Raw genomic sequence first — 21,641 nt, forward strand, 5'->3', positions numbered from 1 at the left:
TTACTTAAATAAACTTAAAACAATGGAAACTAATGGGGTTGGGGAGGAAGGAGAGCAAAAAAGAAATTACACTGAAAGGGGAGTCTGAAAAATAAGGTGTGGTAGTCAAAATCTTCCCTTTCCCCATTTCTCAGGGTATGAACACTCCTTAAGTCTTGAGTGACTGCAAGGCCATAGTTTGGTTGTGCCAGAAAAACAGTTTGTTGTGTGCTAGGAGTAAATGACACCTTTTTTTAGAGAACCCTGTATTGTGCATAGGCCTAAAATGATCTGCAATTGGTGTAAACAGCCCCTCGTAAAAACATAGATCCCCACTTTGAACTAAGGAGACCTGGTGTTGGACTACCCTAAAAATATCACATGACTGTCCATTCCTGGATGCTAATATCCTGAACCCTTTTACCAAAACCTTTTTCCAGCCTACAATAATTGCTGTTGACCACAGCCACGTTGAAATTTATTTTCTAAAGCATTTTAAAGGAGTCTCCCTGGGATGTAATGTTGGCTTCGTAGACAGGTAACATCATATACAGGCGTCTAAAGCATTTTTAGAGGGAGTCTTCCTGGGATTTAAGGATGGCATTATAGACAGGTAGGTGTAACATCATACACAGGCACGTAAAGCATTTTTAGAGGGAGTCTACCTGGGATGTAAGGTTGGTTTTATAGACAGGTAACATCATAGAGAGGCAGCAGTGATGGCAGGCAGAGGGGAACATAAGGGAAGGAGGGACTGCCTCCTAAAAAAGCATCGTAAGAAGAATTGAGACATTCACAACTTTATCCCCTGGGAAAGCATATTCAACCCCCAGGGGCAGAGCAAAGGGAGGAGCTGGGGGCCTGCACATATCAATCAATCTTGCTTTAAAAACGTTTTTTTTTTCTAAAAATCTTTTTTTATATTATATACCAGGGACGTAGCCAGCATGAGGCAAGTGAGGCACTCGCCTTAGTAAAATTTTAATGTTTAGTGTTTCAAAATTCAAAAGTATGAGATAAAACACCTGCTTTTGTTGGATTTATCAGCCAGTGGCTAGCTCAAGTTTACATTTCCATGTACACTTGCAGAAATTTGTGTTCACCATGATTTTGCAGGCTGTCATTTTGAGAAATCGGCCAATAACTTTCAGATTGCAGGTTTGCTTGCCTTCACTTCAGACTGCTTTCAACCATTTAAGAAAAACGACAGCTATTGATGTATTGATATGGGTAAATCCGAGACTTGCCGAGGCACAAGGAACCCGGGGTTTCACAATCCGAGCCCGACAGTTTTGTCAGATTTCGAATCCTGAGCTTTTCCAGTCTCTTAGAACAAGGATGAGCATGTTTTTGGATAGCTTGCTCGAGTTATGTCATAAACATCAGTCTACAAAAGAATAAGTAGAGTTACAATATATTCTTGCTACACTACAAAAAAAAGGGGAAACCAACAAGAAAAATTTGGGAACCTGAGATTGCGTTTAAAAATCTGAGACTTCAAGACCGTGGTAAAAAATAGTGAGGCTCTGAGAAAATTTGGGGAGAAATCAAACGAGACTTCAAGACTTGCGTGAAAAACGCTGAGATACTGAGACTGCATAAATTTAGAGGTACCCACCACTACCCCTATTGATTGATGTCCCCCACACCTCCAAACACACACACACACACACACACTTTTCTTCATTTAAGTACACTACTCTGGCGATGTTGGACTCTTTTACTAATAGCTATAGTACAAGATTCAATATTACAAGATTAGTATAAAAGACTGCACTTTTTTTCCATTACAAAAAGGTTTTATATGACCCTGTTGGCGTGTGTCAGGTGTGTTCTTGTGAAGCCATCTAATTAGAAAGCACCACTTTAACAAGCTCTGGAAAAAAAGGAATTTATTAATCGATACATCAAACACAATTTTAGGGTAGGGATGTTGTAAAGCATTAGATCATACAGTACATAAACATAGCTGTCAACTCTCCCACATTAGTCTCAAGATTTTGAACCTTTTCTTAAGATTTAATTATCTTGAAAATATACATTTACGGTATTCTCCCGATTAGCTATCTTGGTACTTCTGATACCTTCACTGTATATTCTCAAGATTTTTCTTAAAGTGAGGTTGACAGCTTTGCATAATGATCAAACTGGATCGAAAGTTTAAAGGCAAAGCATGGAAGCTATATTACCCTTCAGCCTAAAAATTGCCTGGAGGGTTTTTTTAAAGCCAGTTTGTTAACTCAATAGAACTGTATAAACCACATCAAATTATCCCTTAAACTCCTCTTCAGTAACACATGGACCTTGTGCCTTTTGTTTACGAGTCCACAACTGTGTTTTGGTGGACGTGTCAATCATGACTTTTGAATTTTTCCAATTCTGCATGTCACAGCCTTAGATCAATCACAACCAAAACAACATTGAAGTGAATTGCCTTCTTAGCTACTGTCACCAAATATAGATAAATACAAAGCCAGCAGTTGAATAAAGTTCAAATTGTTTATTAGCTTTGTGTTGTGGTTGATATAGTGTTTATGTATGTGTATCTTGCATTCTTAACACCTGGTGCTATTTGGTGAGTATCTAAGTGGTTAGCAGTCTAATGGGCACCATAACTGCGAAGTGGCTTCTGTCACCAAAAACCAGTTGTGACTTGGAAATAAAAAGCACAAGGTGTGTATGTGAGACTAAAAACGAGTGCAAGGAAAAGTGATACAAATGAGAATACTTACCAAGGCATGCAGGATGCATTAATCTTGATTAGTTGCAGTGATTAGTACATTCAACTTGTTGACAACAAATGCAGCGCCATAGCTAGCATGAGGTAAGTGAGGCACTCGTGAGGTAAAATGTTGAGGTTTTAGTGTTTCACAATTGAAAAGTATGAGAAAAAACACCTGCTTTCGTTAGATTTATCATACAGTGGCTAGTTTTGCCTAGGTAAAATTTTGATGTTGGCTACAGTCCTGAAATGAGAAAGCTGCTCTTTGCTTTTTGTCAGGAACAAGCTGGATCTTATTGGGGGCTCCGTAAGGAAGCATGTGTACCCTGTAGTCTCACTGCTAGCATTGGGTTGATAGGTATTCATGCTTACCAAATTATAATGTGTTTTTTATAATAACCTAAACCTATATCTTTCCAAATTTTCAAGCCGAATTGGGATATCAGAAGCAAAATCAGGAAGATTGAACTTTCTCATGAACAGGAAGACCAAATTAAGTATGGTGTGTTTTAGCTCATTTAACAAAACATTATTCTTAAATCTGAAGGCTGGGTGTACTCTGGAGACTAACAATTTGAAAAACAGGTAAAATACTAGAGCATTAATAACAATAGATAACAATTACTACAACAACAAAAACAAAAACAGAACAATCAGTTAAAATGTGAAAAGAAAAATATGACTTTATATATGTATGGTTTGTGTCTTATAACACAGCACAGCAGTTGTCAGATATACTGACAATTATCTAATACAGTTTTTTTTTGTTACAAACATAAGACAAATTGACAATAAAACAAGACAATTATTTCTAGTTACATGCCATTTCTATAAAAAATGGTAGTTGCTGACAGTATCTGGTATCGTTCAGCATATTTTTTTACTATCATAAGATAAAATACTGTATCAGAATGAGAAAAAGGGATCTATAGTTCACTTGTGACTTGCACAACTCATCCAGATAACACCATTTTTACAAGTTCTGTAGAGTAAAAAATCAATAGCAATCAGACCATGCTTGAAATAAAAATAATAGCTACAATATGCATATATACTATATATAAATGATTTTTCTACACACCCTCATAATTTATATGACCACTGCTGTCATCGACAGGAGCAAACAGTGTTGTTACTTCCTCATCTGATAGCTTCTCACCTAACAAGAACAAGCATTGAAAACATTAAATACATCTGATCATCAATTTATTAGCAATCACAAACATACAAGGCAACCACCAGACAAAAATTATTTTTTTTGCATAAATGACAACAACATCTGGTTAGACACTTGACTCTGGCAAATAATGCAAAGTTATAAAACCCTTCACATGTAAGGACATAAGTACACTTCACACATACCTAAGGACATAAGAACACTCCTCAGCTCTGCTGCTAACACTGTACCAGTGCCGTCTCTGTCAAACACCCGCAGTCCCTCCACAAACTCATCTGCTGATCCAGTCTGTTTCTTTTGGTAGGCAGATGTGTAGATGGGGAGAAACTCCTCAAAGGAAACTCTTGCAATTCCTGTCAGAAGAAAAATGTATCAGATAATTCCTTTGATGTGACCTCCTTAACCTTATTCTATTGGTTTTAACACAATAACCTGATTCCAAAATCTGAATCTAGATGTTAAAAATATTAGAATGATGATAAAGCTGACAAAAGTTAGAGTGTCATCCTTTATGTAAACTGTCATTTAATTTTTTAAGCATTCTTTTTTTTCAAAGTATTGACAAAAAAAGATTCTAAAATTGTCACACATTTGGGAGGAGCAAGTATTTTTCGGATCGATTTTCCAATAGTGACTTGGGAGTTCCGTTAGAGATATGAGTTACTTAATAATAAAATGCCTGTCAGTCGATTATTGCGGATGGAAGAACTTTTTTTTTCAGAAAATAATTTTTAGAAGACAATCCGAGAATTTCCTGTTTAGAAAGCTACTTGAAAACTCATGTTTTAATGAAGGTTGACCTACCTAAACTATTTTAACACGTATTTTTAAGTATATTTCTTGAGTGTTGAAGTTACGGGCTCTTTGATACGCTTGAGTTCACTAATTGTGCTAATAAAGATGTCTTTTTGATAGCGCTTCTATGGATAACTACAGAGTCTGTTTTTTACTAGGAAGCAACCATTCACAATAAAGGTTCCAAGACAGCGGCATAGTATTGTGATGACATTAGGTTTCGATAAAAATTACACTGGGAGATAATACATTCTATAAGAGATTAGAGTTTGATGCAATAAATTTCGGGCGGAGGGAGTCTTGCTGCATCAAGATTCTTGGACCAAAACAAACCAGAATCAAATGCTCTATTAAAAAATATATATTGATAAATGTACCAAGATAACACAACGCTATAATACAGTCTGTGATATCGGTAATATACCAGGATTTTCATAAAACACGATCGTATCAACAAAGCCTGATTGAGGTTTGCTTGCAATCACGTACTTCAAATTAGCAGTTTAATTCAAGACCCCAAATCGCTGTGGGACACGGAAAACAAAAGGCCTAGTGGGCTATAGCAATTGCAGCCTTTCAGGTCCAATCAAAGCGCAGCAGAAGGGGAGCTCTTACCTTTCGGATCTACATCTTTCTCGATTTTTTTAACCTCGGCTCCCGTTGGATTGAGGCCTAGTGATCGAAGAAGGCAGCCAATTTGGTCACATTCGATCTTTCCGTCTCCTACCCTGTCGAACAAACTGAACGCTTCCCTGTATTCTGTAAGGGACAATAGACAAGTCAGTCAAGCAATAAATGGCAATCGGATTTGCTATGGCTAACGCCCAGCAAGCGAATATCTGTTGCTTGTGGAGGATGGAAAAAAAATGCGAAAGGTTCGCCACTCACCGCCAATCTGTTCTTCGGTGAGGCCAGCCTACGAAAGAGTGAAAGGGAATAATAAATCAAAATAGAAACCCGTGCGCACAACAACAGCAATAGCACAACAGGGAACAAATCGCATTTACCATGTTGATGATCCTGGGTCAGTTGTGACGGGCAGGTAAGAAACTACCGACTTCTAAGCACCGATCTGTCTTGTGCCAACGCAACTTGAATGCCAATATACCAAATATGGGCATCCTCAGAAATGTATTCCAACTAGACATTGCGTGACATGACGTCAACACGCTAACAGATAGCTACCAGATAGTCTGGTAGCAGCAGGAGGTTTCGCACAAGTCGAGAGTTAGAGAAGGTTTGAAAACATATTTTAGGAGATATTGGTCTCCTGGACAACGCCTGGTAGTTAGTGGAGTCGAATTGTGGTATACGTTTTGAACTATTTACGTTTTTCTTTTTCGGATGAAAAACCACAGGGTACCCGAGTATGAATTTTACAAAATAATTTATTAAGCATGCAAAACATACAATATGAGCATGGAAACACCCTACAAACATACTTTCCATATGTTGCAAGTGATTCCAACTAATACAGCCTAAAACCACAGGGTGCCTGAGTCATATGTTTGCAAGGTTCAAGGGGGTTGGCTTATAAGCTTGGGAAAAAAAACCATAGAGTTTTTATTCTATTGCCGTTTATAACTCAGGAGCTACCTAAACATGATACTCCAGTGTCAAATATGGCATCTGAGCTAAATCTAGGCTCCAGATGCTTCTCTTTTATATCAAATGAGACCACAGGGATCCCAAGTCAAGTTTTCTTTAAATAAACAAGTAAATGATGGTAAAACAATTGTCCTTAAATGACTAGATTGAAAGAATTTTCACAATGAAAGTCGGTCGAGATCTGTTTGGAAGACTTCGCGAATGCCAAAATGCGCAAAAGACAAGTCAACCTAGCAGTCCCCTGCGCGATTACCTACAATAAAAATGGAATCGGCTTCATTTGATTATTTTAACATGCTGATCAGGCGCCTGATCATAATTTTAAAAAATACAAAGTGCAAAAAGCACCTGTTTTCGACTTGCGCTAATGCCTAGTGCACACTAGCAACATAACAACATAACGACATGGGCACGTGCACTATGTTTAGCCCGACATAACGACCACCACAACCAGGTTTTGGGAGGGGTCTTTCTTTATATCAATCAATGACTGTCATTTTTTTTCTAAATAAACCCAGGGTGATCACAGGAAACCTGTGACATTTTGAAACGACAAGCAAGAGTTTTCAAAATAGCATTGATTGATATGATTTCCAAGGGGTAGAAACCACGGATGAGGTGTCCACTCAGAATTGATTAACACTTTAAACTCAAAATATTATACTTATGTACCACCCGTACGGAGTGAAATCTCTCCATTACCGGAGGTTGCAATTTTTCTTTTCATTTAGTGTCGTCACTAATGTCTCCTCCACTTTAGAAAGAGGGTGGTCCAGATCTTTTTGCAACCGGTTTAACAGCACTGGCTCTTGCCTCTCCCTGTTGTAGGTATCGCAGTGTGACTCGTGTTCGTGCAGTTCCTCTAGGTGTTGATCTCTCTTGCACCGGACACAAGAATCTCTCAGCTTAGCAATGATGCTAACAAGAAGTTGGGGAGGCTTTCCAACTCGGCTACCAATGTCGGGTGATAACACACCGGACAAGGCCCACCGTCGCCTGTGCTACCTAGCCATTGATTTATACATGATGCACAGTACAAGTGCTCACAGCTACCCATAACCGCTGCTTGAAGAATCTCTTTGCAAATGGGGCATACCACTTCTTCGGGAAAACTTTAAAAGCGGTGGAGAGGGGGCATAACCCCCACCACTTTGGCTGATACAGCCGCTGGGGGGACACTGACAGGGGATGGGATGCTTTGTTTCTTAGGTCTTCCACGGCCTAGAGATCTTTTTCGTATTTTTCCTCCTCGGTTCTTAAATAAGATACATGCCTCACAATCATCGCCATCTCTGTGGGCATTCCACTCCACGACCTGTGTTGCACATTGATAGGCCTGACTGGTTGATATTTTTTTTGCTTTGCTGTAACAATTGTTACAAAGACGCTTAGGGTGGACGTCGTCGTCGTCCCTTCCGGTGTCGACGCTGAAAGCTCTTTGGATAAGCGTACTTATGTGTGGTGCACTGCAGTCGTAGGTGTACGCGTTAGTTGTACAACTGCCGCATATGCGACAAGATTTGTCTAAATTTTTTCCATGAAATGTCGCCATTACTGGAAAGTAAGGTTAAAACATGGGCTATTCAGTCATTTCCTTTAAGAACCAGTTATAGATAATATTGTAATGTTTTTTCTCTATAATTGTCGAGTCCTAGATATGTTTGCCATAGCAAGTTGCGGCTGTATCCAACTGAAATTTGCAACATCCAGGAGTAGTGGTAAACAAGAAATTACGCATTGCTAAGTGCGTAAAAAAATAATTAATAGAAAAGCAATGGCATGGCGAGAATGAGACCTCCTTTCCAAACATGTGTATCTATCTAGATTTACATTGCTTTGCTTCAAAGTTAATAAAAACAAGGTGTGTTTTGATGTTATTTTTATAATTTTTGCGATGACGAATTTCACGACAAAACCCGATAGTTGTCAATATTGTCTAAATACTAGTACTTATTGCGAAATAATGTATACAGAATGGTTGAAAGAACAATCCTTTTTAATTATCTTTGAAGAAAACTTACCTTTTTCATGAAACACGGAAACAGTATAGCAAAATAGGGCGGGAGAAAATTTTCATAATTCCCGCCATCTTTGTTGCTACGGAAGCTTTGGGGCATAGCAACGGGAATGGCCGCGCGGGGGATTAGGGCCTAATGGCATGCGCGAAACAGCCAGAAACAGCCGCGCGTTATGCCGAAGATAAGAGTGCGCGCGCCCATGTCGTTATGTCGCTAGTGTGCACTAGGCATCATAAGAGATCATGTGGCTGTTTGGGTGGCAAACTAGCGCGCGCTCAGGCTTTTAGCGGCAAAAACAGCAGAAAAAGCAATTCAGCGCTTACGAAAAAGGCCAGAATTCTTTTTTTTTTTCAGAAAGGGTTTAGTTTCATTTAAATATTTTATTTTCTCTGGTGTGACGGTTCCCTGCTAGCAGAGGCCTCTTTTCTCTGTATTTCGCTGGGCTGGAGTTCGCGAGCTCCAGCCCAGCGAAATACAGAGAAAAGAGGCCTCTGCTAGCAGGGAAATGTGACGGGCACTGTCATCTCTGATTTTTTTGTTTGATTATTTTGTTTTGAATTTGCCACCCAGAAAGGTCACATGATCTCTTCGCGCATGCGATATCTTCGACTGAAGTTGGTAACTGAAGGAAGTATAAAGATTTAAGATTTTAGACGTTCTTACAAAAAGGGTGTATAGATAGAATTCAAGATATAGTTATTTTGTCTACAAATGGGAAATAAAAACAATAACAAAAGTGTGGCTGAGTACGGCTCTTCTATGAAGGCATTCAGACGTTTGAATGGCTTGAACAGTTAATTCAACGTTCATTACCAAACGCAAGCAAATGATTTGATTCAATGATTGTTTTGGATTAAAAAAAAATCGAACGCCTGAAGTAAGTCATAGAAAACACACACGCCTTATCAAATGCACGGTGAGCTAATTGGAAGTAGTGCAATAATTATGACCACAGCGGCCCCCATTTGAATGTCCATCCATGGTATAAAACACTGAATTTTTTTAATGATGTCTTAAAAGACATCATTATGACTCATACTCCTAAATTAAATTTGCCAGTATGCCTCTTGCACTCGTATCTGCTTTAACAAGTCGTGTGCAAAATACTGAAATAAGTTACACAGGTTTAAGGATGCATAAGAAGAAAAAATTATATAAACCTATTTCAAAAAAGGTTGCACTTTGGTAATCACGGTTCCAAACAGTGCTAAAAATGCCCGCTTCTTAGTCCCAAGATCTTAAGGTAGCGGATGAGATTTTTTCTAGGCTTTTCTATTGATGAAGTGTGGTTTATTTATTTATTTATTTTTTTTTTGGGGGGGGGGGGGTCAAAGTGGACACTGGCGATAGACACGATTCGTACGGACGAGTTGGGAACTTGAAGTTTCAGGAACATAAGAGCTATAGAGTCGATCTTAGAAAATTCGACTTTGACTTAAAGATAGCTGACATCAGCTTAAAAAGCACAGGCTCTGAATTTGCTCTATCCTCAATATATCTGTAATGTTAGTCATTTGGATTCTATTAGCAAAATATTTTAATTAATTCTATCAAATTTTAGATAAGACAAATAGCTCTACAAAGACGAGAAGAACTGAGGGCTGATAACTAGGCAAACATCCTTAATGTTAGACCCAGATGTGCTGGTGTTTTTGGACGAGTCTGGTTTTGTTAAGTTTTTTCTTACGACAAACACGCACTTCGAGACTCATTTAATCTATTTTTGTTTTGTTTTTCGTCATCGCTCAAAAAGGCTAATATAGTCGTTCTTTGGATTTCGTTGGATTTCTGATCAGTTATTTTTATCTTCAAGGACAAAACGAATCACAAGAAATTACGGCCACAGTTTCACCGGTCTTTCCTACCCTGGTTTCAGAGCCCCGAGCGTCTCTTTCTCTGAAACCAGGGTATTTTTTTCCGGGATCCCAGTAAAAAACAATCTCCAAGTTTTCTTCCGCTGTGTTGGGAAAGTAGAAATTGTTTCCACTCACTAACATTTGTGAACTTTTTCACACCCATAAATTTATAGCTGTCGAGAAAGCCGAACGAACTTTGAGGCAAATGTTAACGGCTGCCATATTTTAAATCTCCCGCCAGTCTAAAATTAGATCCCATGATACACCGCGGGTTACTACACACACATCCGCGATAACGAAAGTGCAACCTTTTTTGAAATAGGTGTATATTTCCTAAAGGCTGTTACAACATTTTATAAACAAGTACGCTTTTAATTCATGTGTAACAACACATGAATACCATTAATGCTGAATAATCCAAATATTTTAATAGTCTTCAAAAGACTACCAAGATTGAAAGGAAAACATATAATCAAAACCAGCTCCGGGAAATGGAGCACAGAGAAACTGGGAATAGAAAACATGATATTTTTAGGCGAAAGTGTGGTTTAATCTATTTGTCAATCATCTTAAATTTTAATTGCGGCTTATTTTGATAATACTTCATTCTATTGCATATTACATTTTATTCATTTTAAATCAAAAGAAATATGTAGAAATGCAGATAGATAAATATATATACATATCAAAATGAGATTTTTTCTATCTATGCAGCTATACTTTTCATAATTTGATCACATTTTATACGAGCATAGATAAATTAGGAAGCTAATAATTAGCTTTGTCAATTCAAATTTGAGCAGGTGTCTGTTTAACTGATGCGGATGACTGATTTTTTACAGCAGTTCTCGGAATTGTGGCAACACTAGGAATGACGGGAAATCTTATGGTTATCATCATAGTTAAGCGAAAAAGATCGTTGCGAACCCCGACCAACATACTGCTAGCTAATCTAGCTTGCGTAGACTTTGTGAGCCTCATGTTCGCCATTCCAGCTGTATCAGTGTTGTACGTGAGTATCCTCCAAGGCCCCGCCGGCGATCTGATATGCGTTCTCGTAACTGGGAAACTGGAGTTAACGTCTGCATAGTGACGCTCGCGGTGTCCGTACAGTGAATGTTAGTAAATTGAGGTCCAAGGATTAAATACGCGATTTAAAGCCGCATTTTCACCAGTTTACTTCCGGAGGTCCGTCGGAAACCTCAACCGTTAAAAGACAAAAGAATCTATTAAAATCTGAGATATTAAACAGGCCATCCGCTCTAAATTATCAATCACATTTTCAAAGAATCTTCCAATAAACACAATGCTTTCAATATTTTTCGCGTTTTCCGTTAAAAATCATCGGAGATTGTTACGTAATCGACCGGAAGTAAACTGGTGACAATGCGGCTTTAAACCGGAAGCGGGTATTTTGTAGTTATTTTGTATTATATATTAGTAAATTAGTAGTATTTTAGGGGGCAAAATAACCTCGGGGTCCAAGACCTGACCGCGAATTTTCAGTGTTCGCGAATTTTCCGGTCGCGAATTTTCCAACATTTACTGTACTTACGTTAGCAATTTGATATCTCACGAGCGCAATATGGCTCGAAAGCCCATCGAGGTAAAATGGACTCACTTTGGAAAACATTGTGTACTTTCTTGTGGCAATTTGGATTATATCAGTGGCATTCGCTGTGTCTTTCTTTGTGTGCACTAAGTATGTCACTTATAAGCCTTAATTTGCATTCATGCTTGGGCAAGCCATTATGAAAAAGAGGCATTTCTTACTGTATCATGAGCTTTTGCCACGCCACAATCATTAGAGGATTCTATTTCAACAATACAATCTGTCCAATAGATGTGGGAACAAATGGAGAGAGCGCACACACTAAACGCAAGGTCTGTAAAGTAGCGTCCGTGTTTACCCTGTGTTGGCTCGTTCGCCGTGGCAAACACCCTTGTAGAGCACGGTATCTTGCAACCACAAGGCTTGGTGTATTTGAACGCTTTGATGCTTCTTTTTGTCGACGCATCAGTCAACCAAATGATCTATTACTTTCAGCGCTCAAACTTCAGACAGGCATTTTGGGAGCTCTTACATTGCATATGAACGCAGAGGCTTCTTCTAGAACCTCATTTCTCAGGCAACAAAACATATGTATAACATTTGGCCAATTTCCTTTTAAGCCATTATAGAATGTAGAACTGTCTCCCCCCAGTTCAAAAATAGCTAGTTTAGCGACGTCGCTATGGAAACGGCAAAAACAAAAAAATCAAAGAGCAAGAGGTGAAATGCGATTTTTCTCCCCCACGACTTGCAAACACCAAGTTTGACGGTCTCTCATGGGCGGGTAGGTTCGCGAACTATTTTCATTCTTGGCTTGCGTGGTAACAATCCAGATAGTGATTCCTGAAATTCAGCTACTACCTGGACACTGTTGGTATCATATATTGCAGTGACACATCCTCGTGCAACAGAAAGAACTGGACAGCTCTGTTTTCCACAATGTCTACGAAAAGAATACAGAAATGGAATAAGTAATGATAGCTCAATTTCTCGCTGTGGAATAACAATCAAACAGCAAGGATAACCAGCTTGGTCGGCAAGCCATCTATTATCGCAGTACAGTTACGCCAATGACGTTTTGTGCACGAACAACAGCAAAACTGGAGATTGGAATACATGCAGTGTTTGCGCTTTTCTTTTTCGTTATTATTTTTTTTGCTGGTATAAGTTTACTTTGTACGTCTATCATCTTGTAGATGCACATGACGAGTCATGTGGGGGCGGATTTAGGGGGCCCATTGGGGGAGCAATGCCCCCCATCATCCCCTGGGAATGAAATGTCAGAAGGAGTAGTGCGTGCACCTACCCTCCCCCCTCCCCCATTTCCGCCAAAATGTAAGTAATTTCCTATTCAAGGATCATCAAACGCTCTCCTTTTTGTTCCATATGATAACTATGAAAGCGCACCCACCCCTCAGCAAATTCTGGGTACACAACTACAATTTACCCCCTGAGATATGTTTTACATATACAGGATATAAAACAGTGGCACGAACTAGGGTAGTGTGGCACCGGCCCAGTACCAATCCCTGTCTGGATGATAAGTGGGGAAACCCAACTCTTTGTTGCACAGCTATTTGTTCATGACCGTTCATTACTCTTTTAACTTAAAAACTCACTGCATATAACTCTGTTTGGACCAAACTGCTGTCCATTCAAAAAGGTAGCTATCTTTTTTATGTCCACCCTTGCTTCAACCATTGCATCTGGATCACGGTTATGAGACATAGGGGCGTCATTCTCTAAAGGATTTGTAAAAATTAATAAGCAAAATACAACCACGACTATATATCGGATTGGTGACTTTCTGTGGGGAACCAAGCAGAAGAAGCAAGAACATTTGCTAGTAGCTGTTTTATATTTACAAGGTTCCCCACATAAAATTTACCTGAAAAGCTGTATCATACATAAGAATTAATCCTATATCCAAATACTCCTAATATATTATAAAACATGTTCTATCTTCTGCTATAATGTTGTGCATCTTCTGCTATAATGTTTTGTCTTGGCCAATCAAATTTTTAGAATTAACAAACCACCTAGCACTTACACAGAGCATTACTTAAATATTCTCATACCAACAGATTTCAACAACCTACCCCATGTGGGTATGTCTAAATGCTTGAAGTAAGTGGTGACGGTAACCAGGTCTGTTTCAACACCCAAAGTCATAGTGCCAGTGTAGCTTGCTGATATTGTCTAGGGAGTAATACAGAAACATCAGATCTTCTCATTTGCATAACACAGCCACAATCATCCACACTATCAAAGTGATCAAATATTAGCTACAATTGTAAATGCATTGTACCTGACAATTTAAAATTATAGGTATATATCACATTGAATAAAATAGCACTTTGTCAAGATTCTTATGTTTTATAATGTAAAAATCTAAAATCATATAATAAGTATATTCAATAGTTAATTTAGCATCCACATAATTAAGATCTAAGGCAAGGATGAGCATTTTATGCACAAAATCACCATAAAAATAAACATCTTCTATAACAGCCTCTTGTTAGCACAATCCACATAAAAATAAATCCATCACTCCATAACTCACTAAGAAGTTTCCAAGATTCTTCATCCTGTCAACCACATTCCTCAAGACTTTGAGTGGCGGCATGTAAATACTAACCTAGAAAATAAAAAAAAGCAATTAAATAATGTAGTTTTTGTATTGTACATATATCCTTGCCAACAAGATTCTTCAGTATTGCAGTATCAGAGTATTTCAATATTTTAAAATCAGGGCAGTTGAAGGAGGTGGGGGCTGGGGGCACATGCCCCCCCCCCCCAATCTTTTTTAAACCATATTTGCTTATGCATAATACACACTTTTTTCACACGAAAATGACCCCCAAAATCGGGGTGCCTATTGTACATGAAACTTCTTGTTTGAGAGGTCAAATGCTGGCATAATAATTAAAAAATAGAAAGCCCTTGAGTATTTTCCCGCGAAAAAATTAGAATAAGTTATTTCAACTCTGCGTGGCTATGCCCCCCCAATATTTTCTTAATGTTTCTGTATTGTGCCCCCCCCCAATAATTCGAGGCCTGCTACAGCTATGATAATGTGTCTTTCTCTTCAATTTGTTTAACTGGATAATGCATTCCTTATGCTAACAACAAAGTGGATTTTTCTCCTATGTGTCCTGAATAATGATTGTGCTTACATCAACATCTGGCATGTTTGGCTCGGCATACTCATCCCAGTTTCTCTGTGGTATAACACTAACAGGGACATCATGTGTGACAGTCCGGGTATGTGCAGACAAAGATGGCTAGACATAACAAAGTTTTACAAGGTCAGACACCAGAAGTCAAAGATACAACCTGAAATGTGATTATTATTAAAAAAAATACTATGATTGCCAGCTTCAATTCAAGGACTTTTTATTCTAAAGGTTTGAAAATCGCTCTATATTCAATGAAGGTTATTGAGAGAGAGAGACAGCATATTTCTACAAAAGAGGGTGACAACAATCCCAGCCTTTCCCCCTCTACTGCCCCTGTTATACAATACTCTTCATTTACATAGACTGAGGCCTATCTGTTAATGTGACACATTGAAACAAAGAATGAGGTTATACCATTTAAAATATTTGTTTTCTAATCCATTATATAAAAAGAAAAAGAATAAGAAGTAAAAGAAAATGTAATAACTACAATAATAAGTGTATTCCCCTCAAACTGGATAGGCTAAATTGTGGAAAATTGCACACACATTTATATATTATCACAATATTATATTATATATTAATTATATATTATCACAATAATATTGAGTTTACTTACCAGGATGATCTCAAACGTTATACAAGGGACATGCTTCTTAGTAAGTTTTATTTTGACAGCCTGGGCATTGCTTGCAGACCTCATTGCTCTACTCAGATTTTCTGGAATCAGCTCCAAGTAGATGTTATTTGTTTCATCTGTGCCTTCTATGCGGTACTCATCAAAGATGTTGCACTGAAAATTAGATACAATATTGCTATTAATCACAATACAATTAGTTTTATTAATGCTTTTTTATGAGATACTTGAAAAAAGATGAAACTAAATAAGTTATACTGCAGTAAAAGTAAATGTGTTGAAAGAGTCAGTTGGAGTCTTATACCACCAGATGTGTGGAAGATACAGCACATTGGTAACAATGAGCAGGAAAAAAAGTATGCATTTAGCAAGAGGGAGAGGTGCAAGAGGATGACACATGTGTAGGAAAGGGGAAGGTGTGGAAGCGGTAGATGGTGAATGATGTCAGTAGAAAGGTGATGTTGATATGGGTTTGGATACTAAGTGCTTAACACAATAGTGGACTAGCGCTAAGAGATCATGTGACTGTTTGGGTGGCAAACTAGGGCACGCTCAGCCTTTTAGTGGCAAAATAACAGCTTCAAAAGCGAACTTATTCAGCGATCTCTTTTTTTCAGAAAGGGTTTAGTTTCATTAAAAGATGTTATTTCTTCATCGCTCTCTGGTGTGACGGGAGCAGCTATCTCTGATTTTTTTGCTTTATTATTTTGTTTTGAATTTGCCACCAAAAAGAGGTAGAGAAGAGAGATTTGGGACAAGGACATGTTTGTATGAGGGGGAAAGGTGATGGGGGAGAAGGCAAAGGGAGGTGAACAGGCGTGTGATAAGTTATGCATTTGATTGGTACGGGTTGTTAAAGGGGGTATATGATTGTAGGAAGGGGGGAGAAGGCAGAGGATATTTATAGGCAGGTGATAAGTATTTATGTGTGTAGGAAGAGGTTTGATAGGGGAGTATGTGTGTAGGGAGAGGTGTGATAGGGAGAGGTGTGATAAGTATTTATGTGTGTAGGAAGAGGTGTGATAGGGGAGTATGTGTGTAGGAAGAGGTGTGATAGGGGAGTATGTGTGTAGGAAAAGGGAGATGGAGGAGGGGGAGGATTTTAATAGGGTGTTTATTACTGTATGTGTTTGGCAATGGGGTGTGGCTGGGGGCATGTGTGTAGGGGGAGATGTGGAGTAATGGGTAGGTGTGGCAGGGGGCATGTGTGTAGGGGGAGATGTGGAGTAATGGGTAGGTGTGGCAGGGGGCATGTGTGTAGGAGGAGATGTGGAGTAATGGGTAGGTGTGGTAGGGTGGCATACATGTAGGATGGAGGGAGTGGCAAAAAGGGAAGGAGAAGGATATTAAAAAGCAAAAACTAGCACTCTAGGGAAAATAAATCTGGTTTTCATGCTTGAAACATACATAGCCACCATACGTACCTTCATACTTATTTATATCTAGATAAAGTGTTCTAAAAAAAATTTGAGTCTTGTTTCTAGAAACTAGATTCCCTTTCCTGGTGAAATCTTGTTTCCCTGCCTAAAATCATCAAGCAAAAAAATATCCAGGTTCACTTTTCACCCCTTCAGGCCCTTTTTATTGAGCTTTTTATTGGGATATGCTTCAATCACAAATTATTGTCACTTATCTCTAGCAATTCTTCCCTCAGGGGAGTACTCGGGTATCAGCCTGACAAGGAGGTCCAGCATATGTATTTTTAGGGGGGGAGGGGTAAACACACCTATTTTCACTAAATAGGGATGTGATCCTGGATAGGAACGGTTTCTGTCCTAACAGGATGTGTTATTTCAGTTATTTCTATCCTGAGTGGGGTCAGGGTTACAGACGCTTGGCGGCACCCCTATAGCCAAACTGACCATGGGTGATTCCACACTACAAATTTTATAATTTCTTAAGGTACCCATTGAGACATCAAAAGGACGAGTAAAAAGGGAAATATATAGTAAGATTACCACTGTATATATCAATAAAATAACACAATTACCTGGTTTAATTCACACCATATCGATATCCCACCACTCGCTACAGTATCCGCAAAAATGAAATACAACTTGGTTGGAGTAAGACGAAGAGTGGCAGTCTTAGCCATACGAGATATCGTGCCTAGAACACCTTAAGTAAAAAATATTATCATCATCCTTTTTGTTCACTTAACAGAAGATAGGTAAGGTAAGAAATGACATTTGGGAGCTAAGATTTATATTATACTAATTATTTAAATCAGACGGTCATTCTACATAAGAACTCACGTGTGAATCGTTGCATACAGCTCAGGTCGATTATCTTAGCTCTGAATCGCATCTTAGCTCAGTATTCGATCAATGTTTCACCACTCTAGATGGATTATGGAGTTTCTGCTGTGCTTGACTCGAATCTGCCGCCATTATGTTTCAAGTCTTTCCCGTGATGCTCAGTGAGGAAATCGATTTCATTCTAATGATTATAAAGGATTTACGTCGACTGACGTCATTACTGTGTCCTTGTGGCCTAATGGATAAGGCATCGGCCTCCGGAGCCGGGGATTGAGGGTTCGAGTCCCTTCAAGGACGTTTCTTTTACATTACATATCTTTTTTTTTAGTTTCGTAGTTGAGTTGATAAGATTTTTGCAAATAAGCAGTTATGGGCTCCTCACCACATAAGTTTTAAAGAAAATTACTTTGTCAATAAAGATGATACGAAGTGGACAACTACTGTTGCAAAAACAGATGTACAGGCATGCTCGAGGATCCAGCGTACTTTGAGGGCGCTCCCATAGGTCACTCTTTTGCAGTAGTGAGCACCCGCAAAGTACGCTGGATCCGTGAGAATGATGTACAGGGTCATGATGGGAGAATTTACACTCCTTTAGTAAACAGCCCTTAGCCAGAGTTTTGGATGTGGAGGTTATGCTTATCCCTTTAGAATACCATTTTCTCTTTCTAGCTGGCAAAACTGCACAGTTAACAAGCAAGGCATTAGTCCTTTCTTTGGGAGTCCGGCTAGCTTGAATTATCAGACACTCAGAGATTGTTTGCTATACTTTCTCTCTAAGGGGAGAGGAAAAACCAGGCTATGGCGCATACTCATTTTAATGCTTTTACAGATAATTTTAATTACCTGAAACCAGTTTCAAAACACTCACAAACTAATCGACATATCTAAAAAATTATATTTTATTTTGTAAATGGGACTATATCATATATTCGTAGGGGACAATAATTTGAGATATATGTTAAAATTTGATAATATCAACAATTTTGGGGTCAAATTTGGTTCCAATATGCTTTGCCTTTCTAAATTTTACATGCCCTGTTTCAATTAGATGTGCAAAGCTAGAACAGCTTGAGCCATACATAAACCCACCCCCCACATCCCCTGCACTTGGTCCAGTGGGACCCCCAAAAGCATTGGGACCCCCCTGGATGCACCTGCACTGCCGAAAATCAGCCCCACTGATGTCCGCTCCAGAGAAATCCACCACAACATGACTAGCAAACTCACACCCATAGAAACAAGTGTTAAACAAGATTGCTCCTTCGAACGACACATTGTGCGCAAAGGTTGTATGTGCAAAACTCAGACCAGATAGATTTTTGTCACTGAAGTCTAGGTTAGATTTGGTCATGTTGTGGAATATAAAATCTACATGTTTACCAGGACTGGTTGAAGCAATAAATCTACCCATAGAGTTCTGATCACTTGAACTTTGCTGGGTGACTGTAGCTAAAATGTCATTAATTTCCTGCTGCGTGAAATCTGGTGCTGGTGGCGGTGGATTAAGCATTGCCTCAATGGAGTCAATAAGGCCAGTGAGCTGGTAAAAATTGGCCTCCTGTTGAATTTCCTTCAAAATCACTTCATCGGTGGGAAACGTTTCTGCGAGAAATCCATCTCTCAGGTAGTTCAAAATGTGACGAAAATGGGTGCCATCACGATCCAAAAAATAACTCTCGTCTGATGCTTGCTTTAGCTTGAACCTGCCAGAGAACATCGCAGCTAACATAGAATGAGGCTCCTTTCGCAACGTTAGTAACGATGTAGTAAAATGATGGCCGCCGACATCCAATTTGACTCTGGACTCCTGAAACTCTTGTACCATTTCCATGCGCTGTATCTCATCGTGGAAGCGTTGCTTTTCTTCGTTTAGTTTCCGATACTGTTCTGCAATATCTTGTTCTGTCTCTTTCCTGCGTTTTTTCGTTTCTTTGTCGAGAGCAGCGCGTTCCTTCTCCAATTGCTCGGCCAAACGAGTGAGCTCTACTTCACGTTCATGAAAACACTCCATTAACCCACGAACTCTCGCTTCTACCTCCTCTATCCAAGGAACACGGTCAGTCATTTCTGTAAAGCTGTAAAAAATGGTACTGTTAATATGAGGCTAACGCTATTTTTTAAATTTTCTGGTGGAATGTCTGCTTGTTGTGGTTGACCTGTGACGTAGCTTTATCTTTGTTTGCGCCAGTTTGCCAGTTTCGTTGCTCGTTTGAGACTGGCACTAGTCTTGCCATTACCACAGCTAGCCCGTTACCAAATTCGCGGCCGCGGAGAAAGGGTGTCAAAGGGAAATGGTTATAACCTGAACTCAACATCACCACTCCTTTTGGTTTGCTTTTTTAAAGAACCCTCTAATAGAACGACCAAAAATTTTTTAGGAGTTCCACAGATTCTGTTGTTCTTTTCTTGTGCGTGAAAGTATTGTTTTTAGGCTTTGTCTAATTGCTTTTGTGGTATACACAAGTGTAGGGGGAGAGGTTATGGTGGTTGGGGTGACTAGCTGGTTTTAGACACTGATGAAGAGGCAGTAGCCTCGAAACGTCTGTATTTTAACAACATTATTATTTCTGTAAACAAACATAATATACACCTATTAAATAAAGTTTGACGATAAGGGAATGGAAAATGGAACAAAGTTTGGCCAATAATTATGTTTTCTTGTATTTAAAATGCGTTCATTCATTACAAGGACCTTGCTACATACTTATGCACTAGTCAATTGAAACCCCCACCCCCATGGTCCCGGGGAAGGGTGGGGGGTTAGACTTTGAGCCTTAACAAAACCGAGAAAAGCCCCCACCTCCTCGGGACAAAACAGCAAAAATGCCCCTACCCCTTGGAATGCCAACTACAGGCAACTACCCAACAGCAAGTCATCTGAAATAAGCTTTTTTATCTTTCAAAGCAATGTACTTTAGCAAGTACATTTGCACCAATTACTATGAAGATAACAGTTACAAAAAAAGATGGAAAAATAAATCATCTTCATCTGGCCTTTTTTTAAATATTCGTTTTTGCACATGTCGCCGTGCAACATGCCACACGCTGATACATGGAATTGCTAGCTACAGAAGAGTCTCAAGCCAGAAACTAACATGGTATTTGTAACACTATTCACTTGTCCCAAGCCCCCACGGTGGGGATAAGTCTTAGAGTCAAAAACTGTCAATTCCCCCACCCCCTCGGGACAGATTCTCGTTCAAAAGTGCTCTAAGCCCCCACCTTAACCCCACACTTCCCCGGGACCATGGGGGTGGGGGTTTCAAATGACTAGTGCATAATATAGCCTCACTGAATGTTATTAACAGATACATTTCAGATGCAGATACATTACAGATTTTCAATTTTCTTTTAGTCAACCTTAATTGAAATAGGTGTATAACTTGAATTTCCTAGCGCCACCAGCCCGTTGAAATTTGACTTGTTGGAGTGTGGCTTTATTCCAGAGTCGTACAGCATGGAAAATTTCTGGGAGTTTTCAAGCATCAGGCGCAAAGCCATAGTTTTTTTGGTTACATGAGCTGAGTATATTACTACAATTCGCAGCTCAAAGTGGAATTACAGAGAAGGGCAAGTATAGTAGAATTTTGATCATGAGGTGTCGAATATCCACGCGAAAATTATGGGAAATTTCTTAAAAGTCCCATGGTACCTTTCGGTCGTAGGACCTACTATCAACCTTTGAAATAATATTTCTAAACTCAAAGCAACTCTAACGTGTTTGTTGGCTAGGAAAATTCTCAAATTTAAAAGAAAGAGGAGAAATAGTACAATATTTGTGCCCTATGACAACACCTCAGCTGGGAATCGCACCCAGTCCACGCGGTCTGCACACGGCCACGTATGCTCCGCTAAGT

At 39.1% G+C, this 21,641-nt stretch overlaps 3 protein-coding genes and 1 non-coding gene across 5 annotated transcripts; 1 reads left to right on the forward strand and 3 right to left on the reverse strand.

Moving 5' to 3' along the window:
- Positions 1–1,681: 1,681 nt before the first annotated feature.
- Positions 1,682–5,797, reverse strand: LOC5521820 (myosin-2 essential light chain). Of its 2 annotated transcripts, none has more exons than XM_001641554.3 (6): positions 5,681–5,797; positions 5,562–5,589; positions 5,289–5,432; positions 4,064–4,231; positions 3,783–3,860; positions 1,682–1,855 (listed from the first exon to the last, which is right to left on the reverse strand). In XM_001641554.3, the coding sequence occupies exons 1-6, from the start codon at positions 5,681–5,683 to the stop codon at positions 1,827–1,829; spliced, it is 450 nt and encodes a 149-aa protein (XP_001641604.1). In that variant the 5' UTR covers positions 5,684–5,797; the 3' UTR covers positions 1,682–1,826. The 2 variants fall into 2 exon arrangements, with proteins under 2 accessions (XP_001641604.1, XP_048577086.1); XM_048721129.1 differs by lacking the exon at positions 1,682–1,855 and adding an exon at positions 3,359–3,683.
- A 4,886-nt stretch (positions 5,798–10,683) lies between these two features.
- Positions 10,684–17,950, reverse strand: LOC5521729 (checkpoint protein HUS1). Its single transcript, XM_001641555.3, has 8 exons — positions 17,779–17,950; positions 17,514–17,641; positions 15,506–15,679; positions 14,884–14,991; positions 14,271–14,345; positions 13,807–13,906; positions 13,327–13,449; positions 10,684–12,650 (listed from the first exon to the last, which is right to left on the reverse strand). The coding sequence occupies exons 1-8, from the start codon at positions 17,828–17,830 to the stop codon at positions 12,565–12,567; spliced, it is 846 nt and encodes a 281-aa protein (XP_001641605.1). The 5' UTR covers positions 17,831–17,950; the 3' UTR covers positions 10,684–12,564.
- Positions 17,951–18,005: 55 nt separating this feature from the next.
- On the forward strand, positions 18,006–18,078 carry Trnar-ccg. The gene has a single exon. It is a non-coding gene; the product is annotated as a tRNA-Arg (tRNA).
- A 505-nt stretch (positions 18,079–18,583) lies between these two features.
- On the reverse strand, positions 18,584–19,989 carry LOC116604484 (FH protein interacting protein FIP2). The gene has a single exon (XM_032366925.2). It carries the CDS (start codon positions 19,847–19,849, stop codon positions 18,743–18,745), a length of 1,107 nt encoding a protein of 368 aa, XP_032222816.1. The 5' UTR covers positions 19,850–19,989; the 3' UTR covers positions 18,584–18,742.
- Between the last annotated feature and the right edge of the window lie 1,652 nt (positions 19,990–21,641).

This window comes from Nematostella vectensis, chromosome 2 (assembly GCF_932526225.1).
Source record: "Nematostella vectensis chromosome 2, jaNemVect1.1, whole genome shotgun sequence".
Taxonomy (NCBI): domain Eukaryota; kingdom Metazoa; phylum Cnidaria; class Anthozoa; order Actiniaria; family Edwardsiidae; genus Nematostella; species Nematostella vectensis.

Excerpts from the sequence above, each read along its gene's own strand:
- LOC5521729 (XM_001641555.3), bottom strand. The coding sequence starts at position 17,830 with ATGCGATTCAGAGCTAAGATAATCGACCTGAGCTGTATGCAACGATTC. Across the intron at positions 14,992-15,505 it reads TAACGTTTGAGATCATCCTG|CCATCTTTGTCTGCACATAC; the intron begins GTAAGTAAACTC and ends TGTTATGTCTAG. Across the intron at positions 12,651-13,326 it reads TCCAAACAGAGTTATATGCA|ACATTGTGGAAAACAGAGCT; the intron begins GTGAGTTTTTAA and ends TTCTTTTCGTAG.
- LOC5521820 (XM_001641554.3), bottom strand. Across the intron at positions 3,861-4,063 it reads GAGTGTTCTTATGTCCTTAG|GTGAGAAGCTATCAGATGAG; the intron begins GTATGTGTGAAG and ends TGTTCTTGTTAG. Across the intron at positions 1,856-3,782 it reads TGGTCATATAAATTATGAGG|AGCTTGTTAAAGTGGTGCTT; the intron begins GTGTGTAGAAAA and ends CTTTTTTTCCAG.
- LOC116604484 (XM_032366925.2), bottom strand. The coding sequence starts at position 19,849 with ATGACTGACCGTGTTCCTTGGATAGAGGAGGTAGAAGCGAGAGTTCGT.